This window comes from Dermacentor variabilis, chromosome 9 (assembly GCF_050947875.1).
Source record: "Dermacentor variabilis isolate Ectoservices chromosome 9, ASM5094787v1, whole genome shotgun sequence".
In the NCBI taxonomy this organism is placed as follows: Eukaryota; Metazoa; Arthropoda; class Arachnida; order Ixodida; family Ixodidae; genus Dermacentor; species Dermacentor variabilis.
In genome coordinates, this window is record NC_134576.1 from 129,259,895 (window position 1) to 129,285,225 (window position 25,331).

Genomic DNA, 25,331 nt, shown 5'->3' on the forward strand with positions numbered 1-25,331 from the left:
ATATGTCCAACTGGAAGGAGCGATAGGGTTTGGAAGCTTACGCATGCATGCATCGCCACATTTCTGCGTGTGGAAGGCTTCGGATACCAGTCGTGCGTACTCGTCATGGCAATGTTGACACAATGCTCCACTATTTTAAAAAAAAGGAAGTGGTCAACAGCCACATTCAACGCAATCCAGTGCCCCAGGTGGCTACCTCTTGCTCGCTTACATACTTTGTTTCAGTGTTGGCTCATGCGGGTCATTCACATAACGCCCCCTTTCCTTCCGACATAGAAACGCCTCTTCCGGTGCAGTGAACTGGAGCAATCTGAAGGGTGGTTCTTCCATTTCATCCAATTGGGCGCTCACAATACGCACGCGCGCATGCACGCACATACCCAAAGACAGACAGATGGATGGATGGATGGATGGATGGATGAATGAATGGATGGATGGATGGATGGATGGACGGATGGACGCGCGGGAACATGGCTGTGAATGCCCCTAACACTCCTGCATTCCGTACCTTTAAGGGATGTTACAGCACGCACTCATTGTTTTCGTACCGCACAGTCTTACACAATTTGCTGACGATTGGGAGGGGGACACACATTCCGCAAACACACTGCAACTTCTATGAAGCGATAAACAAATCTCCGCTACGGCATTTTTTCTTTCTCTTAGTGGGGGGGTGGGCAATCGCTGCGCACAGGGGCATGTTATAAACGGGACGATACGGTGCCTGCCATATCGTTGTTTCTTACATTTTCTGCAAGGGTACGAAAATAATTGATTGACTGATATCTAACGTGTCTGCACCGCGTATAGGATGCGGCCTGCTGTTCTTCTCGTGGCCGTGTCTCTGTGCTGGCCACCCAGTCTCGGCCTCCACGTCGACAAGTCGACGGGCGCCTACGAAGACATCGTAGTCGCCATCCACCCGTCCGTGGAGCCCGACGAGCGGATCATCGACAACATCAAGGTACATTTATTTTCTTTTATTTAGTACATACCGCAGACCTCTCGGTCCAAGCGGAGGGCCAATAGAACGCACACAAACAAAAGAGAACAAATTAGTTCAGGATATACACATAGCGATAAAGTTCAGGATATGCATGTATACGGCATCGTCCTTTCTCCGGTACCTCGTTGTCGCGTTGTCGTATTTGCGGAACGGCCGCCGGACGCCGTCGTAGAGACGCCAGTCGATAGAGGCAGCGCGACGAGAACGACGACAATGAGAATTAAGAACGGTTAAGCGCCGGTTTATTCTACCTATAGATGTCCTACCAAAAAAGAAAGAAAGAAAGAGGAAGACTGCTAAAGATTACGTCGGAAAAAGTGTCTGCGGGAGCTGCCAATGTGATGATTCAGCCGGCGTGAGGATCTGGGAAGGATAATACACATCGACTTGCCTGAAAACTTCGTCCTTTTGGCTTCAAACGGCTTTGTTGCTTTGTAAGTTGATCATTTCCGGCAAAATTATTCTCTATAAGTGTGGTAAAAATGGTTACGCATGTGCGCAGGAACATGTGTGTGAGAAATATGTGATTTTTTCTTTTGATATTTAGAAGATTAAAGCTTAATAAATAAGGCATAAAGGACGTTTCAAGTCACAAGCTCTAATATTAGACAAATGCAGATGCTCTATGCCCCCATTGCCATGGTAGCCGAATGATCGCAGCGGCAGAAAACGTTCTCAAGACTTTCTAGGTTTAGGAGTTTGATTCACTTTGAATGCAACCTGCGTTCCACGTATTAATGCATCAGCATTTTTAGGGTGCTTTACACGCTTTCCGGTGGCTGTGTATGCGTCCATATTTGTTTGTTTGTGTGTATCTATGTATGTTTGTATGTAACTGTGTTTCCGCCTAGCTGGGTCTCTGGGTAGTCGGTGGTCAAATGGGTAGCGCATCGGGAACACGGAACAGGGTTCAAAACCACCACCGCCAAGCTGTGTTAACAGGTTTTTGTATTGCCTCCTGCTACCAAGGATACAAAATTCAATTGAATTGAAATTTAAACTTGGATAACTGACTACGTGGCAATGTGTACGCATCAGCCGCTCTTTAACGAACCTCTTTCATGCCGACATGGTTCACTGCAGATGTAAAACTGGGTAGGTACCGCTGTTTCTATCTATCTATCTATCTATCTATCTATCTATCTATCTATCTATCTATCTATCTATCTATCTATCTATCTATCTATCTATCTATCTATCTATCTATCTATCTATCTATCTATCTATCTATCTATCTATCTATCTATCTATCTGTCTATCTGTCTGTCTGTCTGTCTGTCTGTCTGTCTGTCTGTCCGTCCGTCCCCGTCCGTCCGTCCGTCCGTCCGTGCGGTCAGCATTTTCCCAACCGGTCGATCTCTGTGATAACCTCGCCATTTACTGCTCTGTCGAAGGCCCTGTTCCGCTCTGCCTCGACGTTCCTCCACCGGGCCACCCGCGGTCTTGTGCACTTCGGCAGCGTGACCATCGCCGTCCCGGACACGTGGCCCGCTAGGCGGCAAGCGAAGAGCACCGCGGCCAGCCTGTTCCCCATGGCCGACGTGAGGGTGGCCGCGGAGAACCCGCAGTACGGTGACACTCCGTACACGCTGCAGCCCCGAGGATGCGGTGAGCGCGGAGAGTACGTCCACCTGACGCCGCGCTTCCTGGGCGAGATGAACGACTCCATCGCCGAGGCTTACGGCAGTCCGGGTGAGATCAAAATGATGAGCAAAATGATGTTTAGCGGGTATCGAAACTAAGCGCCGCGCGTCCTTCGATGAATGAATAGGGAGGAAGAGATAGAGAGAGAGAGAGAGAGAGAGAGAGAGAGAGAGAGAGAGAGAGACGGGATGAAGGAAAGGCAAGAGCGTAAACAGATTGTCCAGTTTGCTACCCTACACGCGGGGAGGGGGGAGGTGGAAGTAAAAGAAACAGATAGAAAAGACACGAGTCTTAATCTCACTTTCACATGCACTGAGCCAGGTGCAGCATATCTAAAGTCGGGCGCTCACGTCCGTCGCCTTCAGGTACAGTAGAAGAAAGATCTCGAATGGCTTTCTGGGCTGAGTTGTGAGGCCAGGCTCGCAAGACCTTTGCTTCTTTAAATGGCCTGTCGTCCACTGGAGAATCTGGCGTTGTTTATCGAAGCGAGCACAGTGGCACACAAGATGATCGATTGTTTCTTCTCACTTGCACTCAGCGCACATCGTTGAGTCTGCCATTCCAATGCCATTTTTGTTGTGTCACGTTGTGAAAGGTTTATCGGCAATCGCAGTTTCAGTGATTGGTCGAGGCCGTATAATGGACGGTTAGAGTTATGCGGAGTAGGTCAGTAACTCAACATGATGGTACGCGAGAGATTGCGAAGCTCTCTTGCAGCATCTACTCTCCATAAAGATATAAGGAGTGCCGGTGCTCGAGAATCTTACGTAAAGGCGTTGTGATACTTATCCCGAACAATCTTTAGGCGCGTTTTCCCTTCTCTAAACGGCGCAATAACAGCGCCTGCGCTTGACAGTTTTATTTTGAGTACTTCCCAGGGTTTTCGCCGTCGTTCTGGCTTGCGTCGTTCGTACCGTCCCCACTTTCTCTATTTATTTACTCGTTTCCTTTTCTAAGACAATCTTGAGCGCCGCAGAAACCTCGAAAATGGCATATTTGAAACAAATCGCACGAAAAAGAAAGTGGGAGCTGGTTTCTTTGCAATGTTGATAACCCTAAGGAGAAGCCCACTTAACTCATTCATTTCGTGTTTTGATTCTATTCAAGAGGAATAAAGAACCAGAGCGGCTGGTCCGAGTTGGTATGATCTAGACTGCTATACTGAGTAGGAAAAGGAGGAAAGTGTACAAAAAAAAAAAGTCATGAAAGATGATGATGATGACAGGAAGAGGGGATGCTTATATGCAATAAACACGTAATCAATTGGCTTCCCTTGAGTCTTTGTTATATAATTGTAGTTTATAAGAAATGCGGGCGACATTATGGCGCATCCTTGATCATCAGCGCGTCCTATAAGGGCCGCCCTTGTATTTCACGGTGGCCGTTAGCTGCAAAGGCCATGAACGCAAATACCAAAGAGTGAAAGGGAGAACAGCCCTTGCCGTCGCTCAATCGGTAAAGCATTACGCGTGTAATGCAGAGGTTGTGGGTAAGGCTCCCATTGGCGGCATATATTGTCCTTGCGCCCATCTTTAATTTCCATTTGCCTTGTACTTTATATATTTCAAACAAAGGCTGCGGGTAATTTGCCCCATGCTTTGCTTGGTGTCATGAAATCGACTGGCCTCAGTGACCGATTGCAGGCCGTAAAGCGGCGGACAACCGCACTTATTCACACTAATAGTACCTTCTTCCCTCCCTATCCTTTCTTTCTTTTCTTCCCTTAAAACCCTCCCCCACGTAGGCTAGCAGACCGAACGTGCGCCTGGTTGACCTGCCTGCTTTTCCTTTCTTCTTTTCCTCCTCCTCCTCCTCCTCCTCCTCCTTGGCGTCATTCGTTGTCTGTTAGCTTCGTGTAGTTGTGTGCAAAGCTTTTCACACACTGAATCTTGCGTTTGCAGCCTACTTGCTGGTGCACGAATGGGCTCACTTCCGGTACGGCGTGTTCGACGAGTACGGTGACCCCGAGAGCTTCCGGTACCCGAGCCTCTACTGCGAGTTCGGCATGGTGAGACGGTTCAGAGAGCCGCGGGATTTGTCGAGGCTCATTTCGCTGATAGTTCTGGCCGCCATATCTCGGCTTCCGGCAATGACGTAATCAATTAGTAGGAGGCGTCAACTGCATGGCGGCCACGACGTTATTCCGGCATTCACGGCACGCGAAAGGGTGGCCTTCGAGATTGGTGTTCGATCGTTAGTCGCTGGGAGGTGTTGCGGTGTGGACAGCACGTGTCTATAGCGTTCCCTTAAAGTTAGTACTGAAGATAAATATGATAATTTGGGCTTTAAAAGTAAATCACGCAATTGCCTGAAGTAGCAGAACGGCCATTCTTACTTCGAGAGGTGGCTTGGTGAGGCAGAAGAGACGCTGAAACGGAAGGTGTCGTGGCGCCACCGCCCTGAAGCTTCTGCAGCTGCTCACCGTGAGGTCACAAACCTTGACGGCGTCTGCTCGAGCCTAGTCGAATGTTTGCCCGCGAATAAGAATTACATTACGAAGTCCATTACATCAAAAGTTCAAAGCTAGCTAGCTTCCAGAATTTCACCTTCAGCTAAACGCCAAATAAATATATAGAGATCCGGGACATTGCAGCGACGCACTGACCCTGTGGCTTTTGGACCGCCGTTCGGCTAAGGGAAGCTACGCCTTCATTTTCTCCACTAGTGTTTAATCCCTGTCCACCGGGTACAGTTCTGAAATAATAGTGCGGCCAGCAGGTTCGTGGTTTCGTTTTCCAAGGAGGTGACTGTGTTGTGACGTCACGAAACAGGAACTTGTGAGGGAGCAGGAACTCGCGACGTTTTTGGCCTTCGGTCAGGCTCCCTCTGTCGTCTCCTACGCTGTTACACTTTGTGAGGCCGAATGTAGCGGCGTAGCCGAAGAACGAGCTAGCCGGAGCGAGTGCCGAAACGCCGTGAGTGGCTTGCTCCCACGTGACCACGTGACCTGTGTTGTGAGGTCACGGCACATTAGCCTCCTGGTAACAAAACCGAATCTGGCTGTAGAAAACTTGCTGTATTAAATTATTTACGGCACTCTGAGACGTGTCACTGTTTTTCTTCTTCTAGGGATTAGACGCTCTAGAGCCTTCGTTTAACGCCCCCCCCCCCCCCAAAAAAAAAAAAAGAAACGAATAGTTGGGAATATCGCATTCAGTACCATTTTTTTAGGACGTCAACTCGCTGCGAACCTCCCGCGCTGATCGTCCCGTCACTGCCATCTATCGGCAGGTTCGTGCCAGCGCGTGCTCCGCCCGGGTCAAGTTCACGGCGTCTACCGAGACGGGTGAGCCCTGTCGCATCTACAAGGGATGCCGCGTCTCCACCAAGTGCAAGGCGCGCTTCCAGCAGAGCAGCGAGGACCCCGTGACGTCATCCATCATGTTCATGCCGTACCTTCAGGGCGTGAGTGACCGCTATAGGGAGCATTCAAGTGACGTCACGTACGCCATACTGCAGTCGTATTCATAGCTTCCACTGTGCTGCTGGAGATAAGCGGATTGAGATAACACGCAGGCTTTCACCGTGCTCGCTGTACTACAATATGGCGACCTTGGTGACGTCAGTGCATAGCCCGTATATGCAGCAGACCGAGACTCCACACACGGTAGACGGATGCGAATAAGATTGAAGCAATTGTAGCATTCCTGCGGGATGCAGGCCTCGACGAGACTGTGTAAATAACTTTCGTGTTAGTGCATTTGTGTGTGTGTGTGTGTGTGTGTGTGTGTGTGTGTGTGTGTGTGTGTGCTTTGCTTTATTTTTATCTCACTGCCTTTCTTTCATGCCTCACCAGCTTGCCCAGAGTACCATGTCATGTATGTTGCTAGGTTAACGACTTCAAGTATTATAACTATCTTTCTTTCAATGTGGGCTGAAGTACCTGATTTTATTTAACTCTTTCCATCATGGTATCTCTATATGGGAACAAAAATTACTTCAGAATGAGCTGACTAGTGTCGGTACATCATAATGGCATGTTGGAAGTCAGTTTAGTGCAAAAAAGAAAGGAATTATGTAACGCTTCATCTATAGAGCTTAACAACCGCAATCCACAAATTTTTGTAATTGTGATGAGTGACCGGATATGCGAATTAAATATTCGTGCTGCAGGTTCAAAAATGTCTTGAGAACACTTGGACATAATTGAAGACTGATGGGACTAAAGTTTCCAATTAGTGCATTCCACGAGCACTTAATCACCTATGGGATTGAAACTTTGAACAAAGAAGCTTGAGAAGAAGCTAGGGATCGTGTAACAAGCGATGAGATGGGAAATGCTAAATGTGGCTATAAGAGACAGGAAGAGGACACTTTGTGCTACAGAGCGAAAGGGTGTATGTAACTTGTAACACACTTACGATTAAGAGGGAAAGAAAAAGAGCGGAGGAGGGAAGGTTATGAAGGGAAGAGAAATGGTGGCATAGGTGGGGTGACGAAATGGGGAAACTTGCAGACATATAAGATGGAGTCTGCTGACGCAAAGGACAATTTGACATCGATGGGAGGGGCCTTCAACCGGCAGTGGACAGTGGACATGAGATAAAATGATGATGATGATGATGATGTGGTTAGTGGACCAAACCGTTAAACGTACCTACTTCTTGTATGCCATTTTATTATTTTCCCAATTTTCCCAAATAATTACATCTGTCCCTTCAGCTGTAATCGGGCCTGATTAAGTTGTCGCGCAATCTCAATCTTCTCTCGCGACTCTGACTGTACTCTCGGGCACATCTAATTAAGCTATTCACGGATGTCGTTTCTTCCATTAGTTCTCAGCTCTGAACACGAACTAATTTTCTTGGAGCATTCCAAATATCAAACCGAATAAATGTTCATCTATATACATCGGTTATCCGCGGCACACTCGCAGTTATCATTTGAGCGGCCTAAGCAGCATCGACGCAATTGCAACTCTCTTTAGTCCAAGGTGCACACATTCACGCGGTCACTTCGTTATAATGGCTGGGCCCCGGAGAACGGCTGCGTCATGAGCGCGAGCGAGTTCTCAAGGAACATCTTTGCTCGCGTTCGCGACGCAGGTCACGGACTTCTGCGAGGGCGACAACAAGACTCACAACATCTTTGCACCCAACAAGCACAACCACCTTTGTGAACGCAAGTCCACGTGGGAAGTCATCAGCGCCAACGAGGATTTCAAGCAGTGAGTGAAACGCACTTTGCTTTAATTAGGCGTGTGTGTGTGTGTGTGTGTGTGTGCGTGCGTGCGTGCGTGTGTGTGTGCGTGTGCGTGTGCGTGTGCGTGTGCGTGTGCGTGTGCGTGTGTGTGTGTGTGTGTGTGTGTGTGTGTGTGTGTGTGTGTGTGTGTGTGTGTGTGTGTGTGTGTGTGTGTGTGTGTGTCAGGAGGTATTGGTGCCCATAGGGGGCACTGACAACCCTATTAAAGGCACCCGACGTGGTTTCCCAGTGGCTATGGTGTTGGGCTGCTGAGAACGAGGTCGCGGGATCGAATCCTGGCCACGGCGGCCGCATTTCGGTGGGGGCGAAATGCGAAAACACCCGTGTACATCGATTAAGTGCACGTTAAGGAACCCCGGGTGGTCACAATTTCCGGAGTCCTCCACTACGGCGTGCCTCACAATCAGAAAGTGGTTTTGGCACGTAAAACCCCATAACTAAAAAAAAAACTATTAAAGGCAGTGTTTCTTTTACGGCAGGCACGACGCCTCTTGCCACCACCTCGATGCGAATAGAGGAGGCGCCTGCCTGCACGCCTACCTGCTCTACAGTCGGTCGGTCGAGCTAGACCTGACCAGACCTGATCTGAATGATCGACTTTTTCTTAGGGTACTTCACCTACCTTCCGGGCGCTATGTATGTATGTATGTATGTATGTATGTATGTATGTATGTATGTATGTATGTATGTATGTATGTATGTATGTATGTATGTATGTATGTATGTATGTATGTATGCATGTATGCATGTATGTATGTATGTATGTATGTACGCATGTATGTATGTATGTATGTATGTATGTATGTATGTATGTATGTATGTATGTATGTATGTATGTATGTATGTATGTATGTATGTATGTATGTATGTATGTATGTATGTATGTAAGCTAGCCGCTTCCCCGCCTACCTGCGTCACCGGGTAGCCCGTGGTCGAAGCTACGCGAACACATTTATTTTTTATACATTCGTGTTCATTCGTGTTACACATTCGTTGCGTACATTCGTTATATACATTCGTGCTTTCATGTCGCGGTATGTTGAGGCGAAGAATTTGAGACCGAAATTGTCGCACCGACTGGCAGTGGGCCAGTGCCGTCAGCGCCTTCGCAGAGGAAGGGGCGGTATGGGAACACTGTCATGATGAGCGGCAACGGAGCCAACGGTAGAAGGAGTCGATGACGACGAGGAATGCGCGAGCAGTGACACGAGGCATTGCTGATGATAGTTTTTGTTCGCACACATGAAGATTTCGCGGAACACTAACCATTAACAGCTTCCCTGTTAAAGAAACAACAAGAGGCGAAACACGTTGTGCCGCACGCAAAGTAAATCTTAGTGTTTAAGTTCGTCTCCTTTGTCCTGTCAGTTTGTGCTGCTTTCGCTTTAAAGGTGGCTAACACGGCTTTTGTTGTTCAGTGCCTTTTCAAGCCTATATGGGCGAAAGGTGATTGCTACAGGCTTATTGTTTCTGTTTCCCCCCAATGCGCGCTCTGTTTTTATTTGTGCGCCATCACGAATGGGAACGCTGCGTCGGTGTGGTATCACTGCGCAGGTTGGTCCCGACGAAACCCGACAGGGCCTTCGAGGTGAAGTTCACGGAAGTGCAGAAGCGGGAGCGCGCGCTGGGCAGAGTGATCTTCGCGCTGGACGTCTCGGGCAGCATGACGGTAGGTGTGACGACGTGCGACGGTTGCGAGGTGGCAGACTATTCTTTGTGTGGGTGATGATGATAATAATCGCTAATGGCAATTCCTGTGAATCAAGGGCGCGGCAACATCGTAAACCGTTATCTATATATATATATATATATACATATATATATATATCATCAGCCTGGTTACGCCCACTGCAGGGCAAAGGCCTCTCCCATGCTTCTCCAACAACCCCGGTCATGTACTAATTGTGGCCATGTCGTCCCTGCAAACTTCTTAATCTCATCCGCCCACCTAACTTTCTGCCTTCCCCTGCTACGCTTCCCTTCCCTTGGAATCCAGTCCGTAACTCTTAATGACCATCGGTTATCTTCCCTCCTCATTACATGTCCTGCCCTGTATGTATGCCATGTATGCCGGTTACAATTCCGCCCCCGTCTGTCCCCTGCCCTCCCCCTCCCTCTTTTTTTTCACCAGTACTCTAAACCTATCTTGCATATCTCGACTTCTAGCCAGTTAACTCTTCCGCCAGCTTTGAACCCGAGCGCTTCTGGAAGGCGGACGGTCCTGGCTGGGAGAATATCATGTTATCATGACGTTCCACTGCAATGTGCCGATGCCGTCTCCAGATTTTTTTTTTCGTGCATCCGGCACATGTTTAACCCTGTGGTGAATATTTGCTTCTGCATGTTTATATCCTCAGGTAAACCGAGTTGGGGCCTCAGCTCAAATTAAAAGCCACTGGACTTTGTGCTATCGTAGAAAATTTTCTTCCCCGATTTCTCGCTGGTCGTCGTTGCAAAACACCACGGACTTTCTTGTTTGCATCCTGTGCGCCCAATTTACTATCCCTAGATCTTTCTCTCACAATCGTAATGATTGCAACGGGCTGTCTACCTGTACTTCAAATTACCTTGCCCAAACGGCTCCAAAGCACTGATCGAACAGGTCACAGTTCCCAATATAAGGCGTTGGGAAGGCGGCGTTTGAGACGAACGTGCCGGATACAGTGGAGTAGCCAGAAATAGTGTTGCAAAATTTCTCGCTATGCAAAAAAAAGAACAAAATTTAACTGTTATCACATGACAACAAGTTTCGGCGGCGCAACAGCGTTTTTTTTTTGTAGGGGACTAGGGAAAGAAAGGTATGCGCATTGGCCGCAAGCGTCTACTTTGAGCGTCTGATGCCAAGACCGCAGGAACGAGCGAATAAAAGTAAAGTGCGAGCCTTGGACCACAAAGCATCGTGTGCATGCTTGCTGCCTGGCATCGTAAACTGGCCAGACGACAAAGAGGCGCGGTATATGTGTTACCAGAGGTGGTGACCTCAACCGTGCCTTGAGGGGAGTGGCGAATGGGGAGAAAAACTGAGTAAAGAGGAAAGTGAGGAGGGAGAGTCATTTTTGGAGGGGAGGGGGCGAGGGACCCCGCTTGTGTTCAGGTAAGCACGCGGCAGGTAGTTGGCAGGCCGGGCGGGGGGAGGTCTCTGGCCGGAAGCGGCAACACATTCCCGAACAGTTTGTGCAGTGTGATGTAGGGTCGGCAAATTGATGTTGCCACCATGTTGTGGACAGAGGTTGCGAACTGTTTGGAAAAATGTGAAAAGGCACCGATGAATGCTTTCCAACGCAGGTGGTTGTCTTGGTCGCCGTGCATGAGAGCGTGACACAATATTTTACTAGGGGGAGGGGGGGTAGGGGTGAGTGCTGAAGCTCCATAAGCCGCTACTTGACACGCCCCTGGCTGGACATGGCGGAGTTATTGAAGTCTATCACTCTGCTAACCAATGTCATTTCACCATTCATTCCGAGCAACGCCTGCGCGCCAATTTTAACGTTCCCCTCTAGGTTTTGTGTATGCTATGTACTGCAGCACCACTTGAAGCTGTTCTGACACGCGATTTTCGACTCGTCTTTGTGGTGATTATGCGGACTTCGAACATGTCCTGTGGGGCTGCACCTCTGCCGGTCCCCCTTTCCGTCAAGAGGAAATGATGAAGCTAATTAGGGCCCAGGATCAGACCTCTCAAATCCTGGCAGTCCAGAGGGCTCGCGACAGGGCCGTCAGGTTCCACCTGATGGTCCCCGAGTGGGCCTAGCCAGGTGGCGTGGAGTTTTCTTACGTCTATAGTGGACAAAATAAAGTTGTTTCACTCACTCGTATTTTTTTTCGTCATACAAAAGTCCAGAGCTTTAAATTATAGAACTATAAACTGAGAAACGTCATAGCACTCTTAGTGATTTACTGTAACACGCGTTTCTACGCACCCATTTCGGTTTTGGTATTCAGGAGGTGAAGAGCGAGAAAGAGTTTAATGGAAACTGAAGGGGTCAGCCCTGCTATATGCAGTCATTGTTACTTCAGATGAAGTGTTTCAGATGAAGGAACACACGCACACGCACACGCACACGCACACGCACACGCACACGCACGCACGCACGCACGCACGCACGCACGCACGCACGCACACACACACACACACACACACACACACACACACACACACACACACACACACACACACACACACACACACACACACACACACACACACACAGAATAAACAAACAAAATCAAGTCCAGATGCCCCACACTGGGCTTGTGCCATTGTTAAAGGCGTCATTATCATCATAGTTCTTGCGAAGATGACGGTGTCCGCTGTTAACACCCGCTACATTAATTATTCTTACTGCTTTTTTAAAATTCTGTGGTTCATGTGGATATTGCCTTAATTTCTATTTTTTCCTGCTCCCTAGAGTATTTATCTGTATGTGGCAACATTCAAATCGTTAATTCACTTCGTCCTTGTCTATTTCTCTCAACCACTTGATCCAAGGCCAGTCCATCCCTGTGGGTATGCACCACCAGCACCACCACCACCACCACCGCAAACAACAACAACAACAACAACAACAACAACAACAACAACAACAACAACAACAACAACAACAACAACAACAACAACAACAACAACAACAACAACAACAACAACAACAACAACAACAACAACAACAACAACAACAACAACAACAACCGTCTGCTGCTGTAACAAGTTCAGAGCTAAAAAATATAGAGGTCGCCTCTTTCTCTTTATTTTTTGTCTTGTAGACCAGCGACCGGATCGTGTACCTCAAGGCAGCGGCGAGCCAGTTCATCCAGGCGCTCTTACTGGACGGGATGGAAGTGGGAATCGTTCAGTTTAACGAAGCCGCCTCGGTGGTGTCTGCGCTGACCTCCGTGGCAGAGACTACGAGAGAGGAGCTCGTCGAGAAAGTGCAGAAGCTGACAGCCGGTGGCTACACCTGTATCGGATGCTCCCTGCAGAAGTCCCTCAAGGTAACGATAGCGCGCCCGTACCACGACCACCACCACCACCACTACTACTACTACTCCTACTACTACTACTACTACTACTACTACTACTACTACTACTACTACTACTACTACTACTACTACTACTACTACTATGATCTTCTTCTATCCCCTATATAGCAGAGATCAGTTACTATCACCATCGTCATTATTTTCTATTAGGGCCTCTAGTGGGGGGCATCACATAAGCGGTCGGGGATAACCATAGGCTTAGTATGAGCGAAAAAAGTGGCAACTACGAAGGCTCCGCCATGCTGCTACGACTACGCTTTGTAACGCTAAATATCGTCAAAATATCGTGCAAAAACAATGCATTAACACGTAGCACGTAGTACGTAGAGACAGAGAGATAATGCCATGGCAGAAAGGTGGAGAGGTCGGCCTGAGTGAAGTGACTCTAGGCTGCTACTCCACGCTGGGGAAGGGGTTTGGGGAATAACAGAGGTGGGATGAGAAAAGGAAAGATGGTGGTGGTACGGAAAATATGATGAGGGCTGCACATCATACTGTATCTGTGCATTGTGTACGTGTACACTTCACACCATAGCACAGTCATCTTAGCGAGCAGAGTTAGAAGTTACTGCAATGTAGCCAGGAGACTGTCTATAGCATTCATCATTTTAACCGCTGTTAGCGCCACTGGCGTATTTACGTATAGACAACGTGCAAAGTTCATTCCATATACTTTTTTGTTCGGAAAGACGCGATTGCTGTTTAGAAAGCTTTGACGTGAATTTTGCGGTGCGTGAAAGGGGGCATTTCCAGGCCCACGAACTAGATGCCATCACCATACTGAGAGCGAATTGGGATAACGTTGACTCCGCCTGCACCGAGTAGCAACATGGCGGCGCCCTTGCTGTTGCACATTTGAATCAATGGGCGCTATGGGCAGCTTTCCCTCTCGGGTTGTTTATATTACTTCTATGGCGACAACCACTACTCTCTGCAATATTTCCGTCCTTATGTTAGAGACCAGTGTGGACAACATCATTACTAGCAAACCATGCTGCAATACTGATGGTAAAATGAGACATAAGATACACACTCAGCGCTAATTGCAAAGTTCCTTTTTTTGTCACTTTGCTCTTGCGCAGTTTTAGCAAACGTGAAACCGTCGCAATCTGCAAGCTACTCTGATTCAGCGCCTGCACCTAGAAACCCGGAATTGGCGTGTTATTATGAAAATTGTCGCCGCTTCCGTCACATCGTCGAACATCGCCATCTTGTGAGCAATGGTTGTCCCAGGGCTGCTGAAGCCTCTCTGAGCGACTGAAAAATGTCGCCATTACAGAATTACACAATACGGCGGAATTTGACGATCTGAATAGCATCACTCTGTTGAAACAGAAAGCGCCGTCAAGCTCTGCCGAACTACTTGGCGTAGTGACACGCGTGGTAGCTACGACCCCGTAGCTTTCACTTCGATGTCAGGAAAACGCTTGACCGCAGCTATACGGGGTGATAATTTTTAAATTTACCGGAATTAAAATAAATTGCCTGTTGCAGGTGACATAATTCTAGTATTTGAGCTGGATTATTCAGAGAGGTGTACTTTAGTTTCACGAGAAATAGAAACATGTACGTACAGCTAATTAAGAAAAAACACTAATTATGTTTTGAATTATTTACTCGACGGCACAGTGAAAATTGCTAATTGTAGCCGATGAGCTTGCAAGGCGGTATCTACTTGGAATTAATTTTCACAACGACACCAATTTGGAGAAAAGCGCCATCAAACTCGCGGTAAAAATGCATTGTCATTCCAATTACTTTTTTAACAAAACGCTCTTTTATCCATTGAAGCACGAAAGTAACTGTAACGCCCATGCATTTCGTCCCATACTTTGGGAAGTAATATCTCGAAACTGACGTCATCCTGGAGTTGCATTTCCAGTGGATACGTGTCGTGAACTCACGCACTGCAATTCGTAAATTGCAATACGTGACGTAAAGTAATTAATGAATGAGCTAACCAGTGCATTTTTGTTAGTTAGCTGATTATGTGTTTCGAATTCTAGTGCTAGCATTGTCCGCCTTTTCGAATAATCCTGCTCAAGGTCAAGAATTATGCTACCTGCCACAGGTGATTCTTTAATATCTCCCGGAAATTAAACGTGATCACCCCGCTCTCTTTGTTCCCTGTGGTCTTGCGCAGCATTTTCAAGTTACTAGCGAGTATGCCTGGCGTACGCGTGGGGTAGATAACCGGTAATAACCATTCTGTAACTCTATTAGACTTACAGAATGGGTGCTAAAAGAATGGGAGCACGCTCGAGGATGGCAGAGATCTAGGCAGTGCTATGAAATTTGCAGGCTCGAAATGAGGGCCAGATGCGCAAGACGTCGGTCATCGAAGATCGACGGAAGAGGCCTTCGCCCTGCAGTGTACATAAATAGGATGATGATGATGGTGCTGATTGGCTATTTTTTGTTTTACTTGCAAACATACTAACAAGAGCACTGCTTCGGGCTAGTTGACTGAAATTAGACATATCGAACAAACAGGGCAGGCAAACGGGACTTAAGCGACCTTAAACGGAAGACAACAACACAGACGACAACACTCGGAGACCGTCTGGTCGCCTTCCCCGAGTCCTTCGTGTCTGCGCCGCTTGTTCAATACGGCGAAGGGTTTCAACTCCTGGCTGCGGCATTTCAGATGTTCGAGGAAAACAACCAGTCCGCGGCTGGCTCCGTCATCATCCTCATGACCGACGGAGAAGAGAACCGGGATCCGAAGATATCGGCCGTGGTCGACGAGCTGGTCACCGCTCAGGTGGTGGTCAACACGATCGCCTTCGGCGCGGAGGCCGAGCGGAAGCTCGAAGAGCTGGCCCTGCGAACGGGAGGCAAGCCGTTCGCTGTCCGGGACGGTCAGGTCAACCTGGCCGTCGCCCTCGAGTCGGCTTTCCTGGACTCGGCCTTCGCCCTGCTGGACGACGCCAGGAGGCCAGTCGTGGTGAGTCGCACTTCGGTGCAGACGCGGTTTGCTGCCTCACGTGCCTAAACGTTGTCGAAAACTCCGCAATCTGTGGTTAGATAAACCAGGGGGGGGTATTCTGTAAGCGCCCACCTAGTGGACTGTACATTTCGGCCGCTGCTGATTGGATGCAGCTGTACGAGCGAGGAGGATACGAGAGGGCCCCAGCCAATCAGCAGCGGCCGAAATGGACAGTCCACGAAGTGGACTCCTACAGAATACCTCCCCAGTTCTACGTAAGGCCTCCTGGTGGAGGAAGGTTCGTGAAAGCGATCAACATTCGCAAATGCCATTCTGTGCTTAGAGATCACGTATCTTGTAGGGGTTGGAGGTTAACTAAAGGTCTGTGTAGAGGCAAGTTGGCCTTCGGAGCCCACGGCAAAACCACAAATGCGGCAGTGTAGGTTGACAAGGCTGGGGCCTCTCTGGAAGTCGGAGACGCGCAGAGCAGCATTAGTTTTGAAGAAAGACTCGGGAACACGGATGAAAATAAATGGGCATCTAAAGTACGCAAGTATCCGTACTTGAAAAGTGGGGACACAGAATGGAGGAATAGGTCAAGAAGGTTGGAAACCAAGTAAAGGCTAATTGAAACTGTAGATAGACAACCAGGAGTAATCAGAAAGAAAGTGAAAGAAACAGAGACGGTTAATTGGATGCAAAGAATGGAAGCAAAAAGGACCATGTAGATTTACAAGAATGAGGAGAAAGAAATTAGAAGGGAAAATCTGTACGACAACAGAAAGGAAAATGCCTTGCTATTTGAGGCTCGAGCCGGTTGCCTAAGGACAAAAACATACCGGAGCAGATATTCAGAACTAGGTGGGGCATGGTGTATGCTGCAGCAACAATGTGGATACCTCTGCACATCCTAATGGAATGTGAAGGAATTCGCCCAGCGAGACCAGTTCGTAGCGCACGACTTCCGGAAGCGCTTGGATTTAAAGTGGACGGAAGCATCAGCCGGGCACCAGTCGAGGTAAACAAGAAACGTTTTGAGTATTGCTGAAAAAAAGGCAGGAATGAGATTGATATGACCGGATCCCTTACAGGCATAGGTAGCGGTACAAGGTAGATAGATACGTTTTGAGGAAGAAAAAGAAAGATTGAGACGATGTAGAGAAAATGGTAGACTGAAAGGCATGTATAGCACACCTAATTAACTCAAGCAGATTAGGTGACTTTTTCACCGCCCTGTTTCACAGAGGATGACAATAAATCACCGTCATCGTCATCATCGACTGAAGGAAGGGCTTCGAGTCGACGATTGTTTGAGAAAACGGGTGCGGGAGTAGGACTACTGTCTGCATGTAATTCTGAAAAAAAGAAAAGAGAAACGCATTGTCGTTCAAGTTAAGATCAGTGTGAAGTGCTAGAGGGACGCCTTTAGGAAAGTATGAACTGAAATGCAAAGCTAGTTCTAGTACATGCAAGGGAGGATAACGCGACTTCTGCTATGCTCTAATTTCGTAACTGCAACACGTGCCCTGAAGTGAATCATCACAACCTTAATAAATAATAATAATAATAATAATAATAATAATAATAATAATAATAATAATAATAATAATAATAATAATAATAATAATAATAATAATAATAATAATAATAATAATAATAATAATAATAATAATAATAATAATATTATTATTATTATTATTATTATTATTATTATTATTATTATTATTATTATTATTATTATTATTATTAATTGCTGCTTTGACATGGCGATTTTTCGTGCGGGTAATTTCCTCATCTGTCTTCCCGAACTCGAATATGCGTGGGTCTTCTCGAATGGTATTTGTAGATCAAAGAGTGACATTATAGATCACGTCCAGAAAATGATTCTTAACACATATCATCGCCGCTTTGCCAACACGGATACTGGACCTGCTGGCACTGTTGGATTATTGTCATCGCCCTTACTTCGCTGCGGACGTAATCGTGCTGAACTTACAGTTCCTTGCAAACTCATTCGCGGTAACCTCACCCGCCCCGAAGTCCTCAGTTGTATCATGTTTAGCATTCCGCGCAAGATCGCCATAGAGCACAGACCTTTTCACGTTTCTGCCTGTCATCGCCAACGCTCAAGCGTCCACAGAATGCAGATCCTTTATAACGCTTATTTTCATGGTCCTGACATTTTTTCGTAACTCGCTGTCATCGTTCTTTTCCGAGCTTTGCGTTGTTGCGCCGCAGTTTCACAAACGTTCAACTGCTCTTGTCCTTTCGAGCGAAGCTTTCTTTGCCTCTTCCTTCGACTTTTCCACTACTACTGCTGCTGCTGCCTTGGACGCCGCGTCTGGATGTGGTTGAGAACGTGTGTAATGTGTAAATTATTATTATTATTATTATTATTATTATTATTATTATTATTATTATTATTATTATTATTATTATTATTATTATTATTATTATTGTCAGCAGTGGCCAAACAAGAGAATCCTCAGCCGGGAACCTACGTTTGGACGAGGACTTGCCTCCGATCCGTTGTCGAAACGTAGGAGTCCGGCTGACGATATATATTGTTCGGCGACTCTTGATCACCACAAGTGAGATGACTTTATTTTGTTTTTCAGCCAGAGAAAGAGCTGGATACGCCACGGGTGGCGGTTGACACTCCCCCCCCCCCCCCCCCTATTCCCACCTCCAAACTTTTAGATGATCCCCCGAATTCGACGAAGCATTTTTTTTATTAAAATAACAAAATGGCACAGTGACTGTTGCTGTTGCATTTCGTGTTTGTTTATACTGGCTCAGTTATCCCAACCTGCCAAGTGGCCACATGGCAACCAGGCCAGTGTCAAAAAAAAAAAAAAAAAGAAAAAAACGCTCCTTTGCGCAGATTTTCGAGCAAGCGGCGACAGTGGTGGACAAGCGGCAGTTCTCGATCCTCGTCGACGCGGACCTAGGAAACGAGACGACGATCGCCGTGCATTGCAAAGGCGCGGCCACGTTCACGGCAGAGCTACGCTATCCTGATGGCGAGACGTGCGAAGATTGCCAGAGGTCCGTCGTCGCAGGGAAGGACTACAAGACGTTCAAGATACCAGGCGTGGCCACGGTATGCAGCTGCACTAATACGTTTAGAATAAAGAAACGAACGTTTTGGGGTTATCAAATTCAGTTAGAGCATGTCAAGTTAAATTATGGTGTTTTACGTGCCAAAACCACCTTCTGTTTATGAGGCACGCCGTAGTGGACTCCGCAAGTTTTCACCACCTGGGGTTCTTTGACGTCCACATAAATCGAAGTACACGGGTGTTTTCGCATTTCTCCGCCATCGAAATGTGGCCGCCGTGGCCGGGATTCGATCCCGCGACCTTGTGCTCAGCAGCCCTACACTATGACCACTGAGCAACCACGGCGGGTAGTTACGGATGTGTATTGTGTATGAATGTGTGTACACGGATGTGTACGCGCATCTATTGCACAGCCGGGCACCTGGACCCTGGCGGTGTCCTGCAACCCGAGCGCGTGTGAGGTCCACGTCCGGGCCACGTCTCTGGCCCGCGATGCGGCCCAGACGCCTGTCCTGGCGCGCGCGTTCCTCAAGCGGACCGAGGTGACCAGCGCGGCGGAGGCCGCCATCTACGCCGAGGTCACCAAGGGTGCGAACGTCGTGCTGCACGCCAAGGTCACGGCCACTGTCGTCCAGCCGCGGGGACGCGACCGGATCGAAGTGGACCTCTTCGACAACGGTCTCGGTACGTGAGTGCACACCCAAAGCACATTAACAAAATCACAGGGGGGCAAGGAAAGCGACCTATGTAGGCTCCGTTCACAAACGGGGACACTCGCACGGGTAATGTGGGAATGCACCTCACTCCCGTTTCTCAGGTGTCCAGTCAGCAGCGAGGCTGACTGGACAGCCTGGCTCAGTTGAGGGGACGTCGACCGACAGCTTGAACTGGTGGACTGGGCGGAGAAGGCCAAGAGAGCCCAGGGCCTTACTTGAGCCCGATCCCTCAGCCACGTCCCCCTTTACCCTTCCACGTTTCAATAAAGTTTACCACCACCAGAACGACACGGTTCTGTTTACTGAATCCATAGAGCTTATAGACGAATTGAAATTTGAGGGAGCTTGTGGAGATTATCACAGCACTAAAAAAGGCCGAAACGTACGCATTTGGGCCTGTTGCTTGATGACTGGAGCGGAAACAGTGCAACATCTCAGCGCTGTTGTCTTCTGCTGGATCTTAGTCGTTGCTAAGGGAGGCGGAGGGTAGGGGGGCTCCGCTGAGCAGCGGCTGTGCTGCTGTCGCCTGTCGAACCTCTATTTTCTCCGCGGAAAAAAAAAAGAAACATGCGTGTTCATGTGTGTTTTCACATGTGGGCACAAAATATTCATCGCTTCTGAATCTATTCACCATGCATATACGTTTGATCTTTTTAGTTGAACATAGAAGGTTAGGAGTCGGTATGTTTTCAACGGGTTCTCATGTGAAGCTTGATTTTGTCCTTTATGCCTTAAATACATCCAGCAATACTAAGGTCCGTTTAAAGTTGTTGGCCCAATAATTTTTTTTCTTTTTTCCCGTCATTTATGAAAAGTAGCTGTTTCCAGTAATGAGGAATAGTAATTGCGTTTTCCTGCAAGCATCGTTTGTGCCGTGCAGATCATTGTTCACGGTATATCATTTTATGTATATCACTGTATATATATCATAAGGTATAATATTTAAGCTGTTGCTAGCTGGACTCACAGGTTGTAAGCAGTGTCTAGCTGCCCAATTTCTAGAACACTTACAAAATGTGACATATGTTAGATTACCACCATATTGTCGTTTTTTCTTTATTTTTACAGTAATAAATCCTGAATTACAGACAAAAATAGCAGCGTTGCCCTTTAAAAAGAATTTCACATTCGCCATAGAAAGTGCGCGTTAAGAAATAGGATGCAATTGCAAGCGAAAGAGAATAGACATGCGGGAAGAGGAAGGGGTCGTTGTGGTGAGGTCCTCGTATGCCTAGTATCCGTCCTGGGTGCCGGGAAGCCGAGTGACGCTGCTGATCTCACTTGCCCCAGAAGCAACAAACAGTGGGACAGCGCCTATATCGACTTTTGCAAATTTGGAAGCGCGCCCTCGTGCCCCAAGAACCCTTTACAGCATGGGACATACAAGAGGACTTAGTCGTTTGCGCTGTTGCTTGAAAACTTCAAAGAAAATAAATCAAGAACTACACGTGACATGAGTGCTCAGCATTACCTATAAAAGGAGCGCGTCCTTTTCCCGCAGGCGCCGACGTGACGGCCAACGACGGAATCTACAGCGCTTACTTCACGCAGTTCGAGGGCGCCGGTCGATACTCCGTATCGGCTCGCGTCATCGGTGGCAACGACTCCGTCATCGTCAAGGGACGCCAGGCCTCGGGAGGGCTGCCCGCGTCACAGCCGTCAGGTATGAACGGGCATGTGTGTATACGAGGGCACGATACCGCGAAGCTTTGCGCGAGTTCCTTTCGCTGTGCCCCTCTGTGTACCATACGGATTGGCTCCCCTGCATTAACGTTGACGTCATGTGTGCCATGTCACGTGGGACTGCAGCTCCTTAGTCGAGTGTGACTCGCCGCCGCAGAGTGCAGCTGTACACCAGGAATGTTCGCGAAAGTACGACTCACGCTTCCCTGAGGAGTCGCTTTGTGTTGTATGATCGAACTTTGTCCGGGGGCTTTTCTTGCTTTGGCGCACGCTAACTGGTGGACTCGCTTCCTAACTGCCTAACCACCTGGAAAAGCTGAGCGCTTAATCGGGAACGGTCGTTCTTGATAGTTGAACGGCGTGTCGTTGAGGGCACCTTGGTTAGAACTTGTTGTGTTCTGTGCAGATAGCGCGGAGTATTATTGTTAATCGTGTCGAGATGTATGAAGACTACACAATCATAAGTGGAAGCAGGAGCAAGATGGCAGTTGACACCACGAACAACCGCTTAAAAACGGTCTAGAAACAAGAAAGAAAGGGAAAAGAAACAGGAAAAAAGAAGAGATAAGAAGGAAGGCGCACCACGACACATCACATTACACAAACTGCATGAACACTACAGGCGAGCGTCTATTCCCCGTTGTTGACAATAATTCCGGCACAGCTTTAATTGTGATCTTCGTGTATCGAATTGAAGCACGCATTAAGCGTGATCCGAAAAAGGTCAATCTGCTGGAACTTCTACAGCAGTATGCAGAGTGACAGCCGCTGAAAGTTTGGCATTCCAAAAGTGCGAAAGACTCCCTATGGAAAAAAAGAACCCCACATGAACTAATGGGGTTCTGTATGAAGGTCTGTCCCCGCAGAGTACGCGGGATTATTGGGTAAGGCAGTTGTGGGGCATGTGAACTTTTCAGATGCGCCTGTCGCGAAACCAGCACTGCGACCGGTCTCTTCCGTTCAAATCTAGGGTTTCACGCGCCCATAACCGCGATCTTGGTTACGAGGCACGCCGTAGTGGTATTATGGATTAATTTTGACCACCCGGGGTTCTTTAACGTGCACCTGAATCTAAGTGCACCAGTGTTCTTGCGTTTTCACCACCATTGAAATGCTGCCGCCACGGCCTGGGTCGAACCGGCGACCTCGAGCGTATGATAACAGCTCAAAGGCGTAGCCACTAAGCTATACCACGGCAGGTCTCTTCCGCTGGTGCTGCCTTCTCCACGCAACATTCTCGAAATGTGTTGGTTGCGCACGGCACCTTGGATGTCGATTCACTGCGTGCAACTGGCCGCAATGAAGCGAAGCCTGGGAACCAACCACGCAGGACTACATGGCTTTCCAGTCGTTGACGGTGGTAAAGGTATTCGTCGACGTGTCCGCTTTTTCGTGTATATATTGCAAACATTATCGAGGTAAATCTCTCTCTTGTTCTTCACGATACCCTCAGATGTCAACGAAAAGTCAACGCCACCAAGTCTTGCAAGGTTCGCATAGTCGCTCTGGACTTCTCGCGCAGACTCGACGAGATGTGCAACGCAGAAATAATATCGACGCTAATTAAACGTTCTGCGGTCGAGTTGTACAGCGCTTTGGACCGCAAGCGCTGTTTTTTGCCATTTGTTGGCGCCGCATTCGCTAATTGCATGTCCAGCATTAGGATTGGCTGAAATTTTTTATCGCATGTACAATTCTAGAGTGTAAGAGCCTTTCTTTTTTGTGAATGCGCGTGCCCTAATATCTTACCGGCTTCACTTTCGTTTTTTTTTTTGCCATATCGCCGTGTGTATAGCGCCGTCTAGTGGTGGATCGGCGCAACCGGCCGACGTCCAGGTCAGCGGGATTCCCCTCGGCGATTTCGCGTACGTGGACCAGGACATCGAGCAGGCCGAACCTCGGGTCCTGCTCGGCGAAAGGGCGCCCGAGTTTGTTCGCTACGCCGAAGGGGGCTCGTTCCGGCTCGCCAACGCCATTGACGGGTCGGGTCTCCCGCCCGGCCCCATTCAGGACCTGAAAGTTGAAGACGCCTTCGTGGACGACAACGGCACGCACGTGGTCCTCTTGTCCTGGACCTGCCCCGGAGGCCACATGGATTCCGGCAACGGTGAGGAACCCATCCCATCCTGCCGTAGTATGTGTCCTGCGTGCACCACTAACCCGCCGTGGTTGCTCAGTGGCTATGGTGTTGGGCTGCTGAGCACGAGGTCGCGGGATCGAATCCCGGCCACGGCGGCCGCATTTCGATGGAGGCGAAATGCGAAAACACCCGTGTGCTTAGATTTAGGTGCACGTTAAAGAACCCCAGGTGGTCAAAATTTCCGGAGTCCTCCACTACGGCGTGCCTCATAATCAGAAAGTGGTTTTGGCACGTAAAACCCCAAATATTATTAATTGCGTGCACCACTGGACGTTTTCTCGGGCGGCGTGTAATCTAGTATTTGACAAATATTTTTTTTCAAGACGCAAAACAAGAGACACGACACAAAGGCAAGGTCGCACACAGGACAGGCGTTTTATTTCCAACTGTTTCCGAACAGTTCGAAATAGCGCCTGTCCTGTGTATGACCTTCCCTTTGTGTCGAGTCTCTTGTTTGCGTCTTCAAAGTATTTGTCAAATATGGAACAACTAGGCCCGCACAATGTTCTTCTAAGCCATATAATCTAGTAATCTGTCATCTTTTTTGAGCCCAAGAAAAATGGTAGAGTGGTTCATATCCTCACATTCGTGACTCCTTTTTTTTTGCGTATTAAGACTTAGTGGCCTGGGCTAGAGCACTGATTCAGGCCTACGCGTCTTGCTTAATAATAAAGCACTTTGTACGAAATATACGAAATATAACAATAGCGTAACGTAGCGTGAAAATCAGTGGTGGTATAAGGTGCAGCTGATATTTTTCGTTGACTTTAAAAAATACATTTTCCATCGATATTCCACAACGGATGTTAACTTACCGTGCACACAGTGTACTTCAATGCCAGGAAAGCGATGGTGGAGATTTCAATAACATGTCCCCGCGTGGTCGATGCCAGCGCCCAGATCGAAGAAGATCTGAGGTCTTAAAAGCCATTTTCCCATATTTCGACATACCAATTAAGCACGATGATGCTCTTGATGACGGGTGGAAGAGGGTAATGGAACAAATCTACTGTTTGATATGTCGACTGCTGGAGCTATTCACAAATTCACTCGCACCAGAGTCCGGCTAAGAAAAAGTAATTTGGCCGTTTAGTCCGTGCTCGATCGCAACTGTCCCAAACTGGATGCTCGGCTCAGCATCCAGTTTCGGACAGTAACGATCGAGCTCGGACTAAACGGCCAAATTCCTTTTTCCTAGCAAGACGTCTGGTGCGAATTCCTTGATTCATGACATCTTGAAGCAAACGTTTACCAGCGCGAAGAAAACGAGACGAAGGACGAGGAACACGAAGAAGCAGACCGTGTCTCGTCCGTGTCTCTTCTTCGTGTTCCTCGCGGGCTTCGTCTCGTTTCCTTCGCGCTGGTTAAAAAGTTTCTTATTATTTGTTTCTTCTCGCTTTCCCGCAGCTTCGGGAGTCGAGCTTAAGGGAAGCACGTCCCTGACCGCGCTCCTCGGGGACTTCGATTCGGCGCCGGAGGTCCGGGACGAGACGGCCGAGGGCTCCGGGAACGTAACGTCGGGCCCCATCGGCTCCAGGCAGCGACTGCGGTTCTCCGTCCCCGACGAGCTGCTCTCGGTCGCCAAGAACGAGTCGCTCCGGGGCTTCTACTTCGCGGCGAGGGTGTGGAACGACGCCGGACTCCGTTCGTCGGTGTCCAACGTCGCCGCGGTCACGTTCGAGCGACCTCCTAGGTCACCGTCGTCCGAGGCGTCGTCGGTGAGAGGGACGCCCTGGTGGGTCGTCGTCGTGAGCGTCCTGGCCGCGGCGTTCGTCGTGGCCGTGGTGGCGGCGGTGGCGGTCAAGGTCGTCGATCGCCGCAGCAAGAGCAGAGGCGTCACTTTCGTCGTGACGTAGCGCGGTCGCGCCGTGCTTGCGTTTTATTTATTGATTAAAAGAAAGTGCCCTGTGAA

General features: G+C 48.4%; 1 protein-coding gene across 1 annotated transcript; it reads left to right on the forward strand.

Moving 5' to 3' along the window:
• The first annotated feature begins 811 nt into the window (after window positions 1-811).
• On the forward strand, window positions 812-25,331 carry LOC142557483 (calcium-activated chloride channel regulator 1-like). Its single transcript, XM_075669365.1, has 13 exons — window positions 812-964; window positions 2,401-2,698; window positions 4,552-4,658; window positions 5,882-6,055; window positions 7,696-7,817; window positions 9,407-9,521; window positions 12,614-12,841; window positions 15,537-15,836; window positions 18,703-18,921; window positions 19,294-19,564; window positions 21,098-21,259; window positions 23,075-23,386; window positions 24,827-25,331. Exons 1-13 carry the CDS (start codon window positions 812-814, stop codon window positions 25,273-25,275), a joined length of 2,910 nt encoding a protein of 969 aa, XP_075525480.1. The 3' UTR covers window positions 25,276-25,331.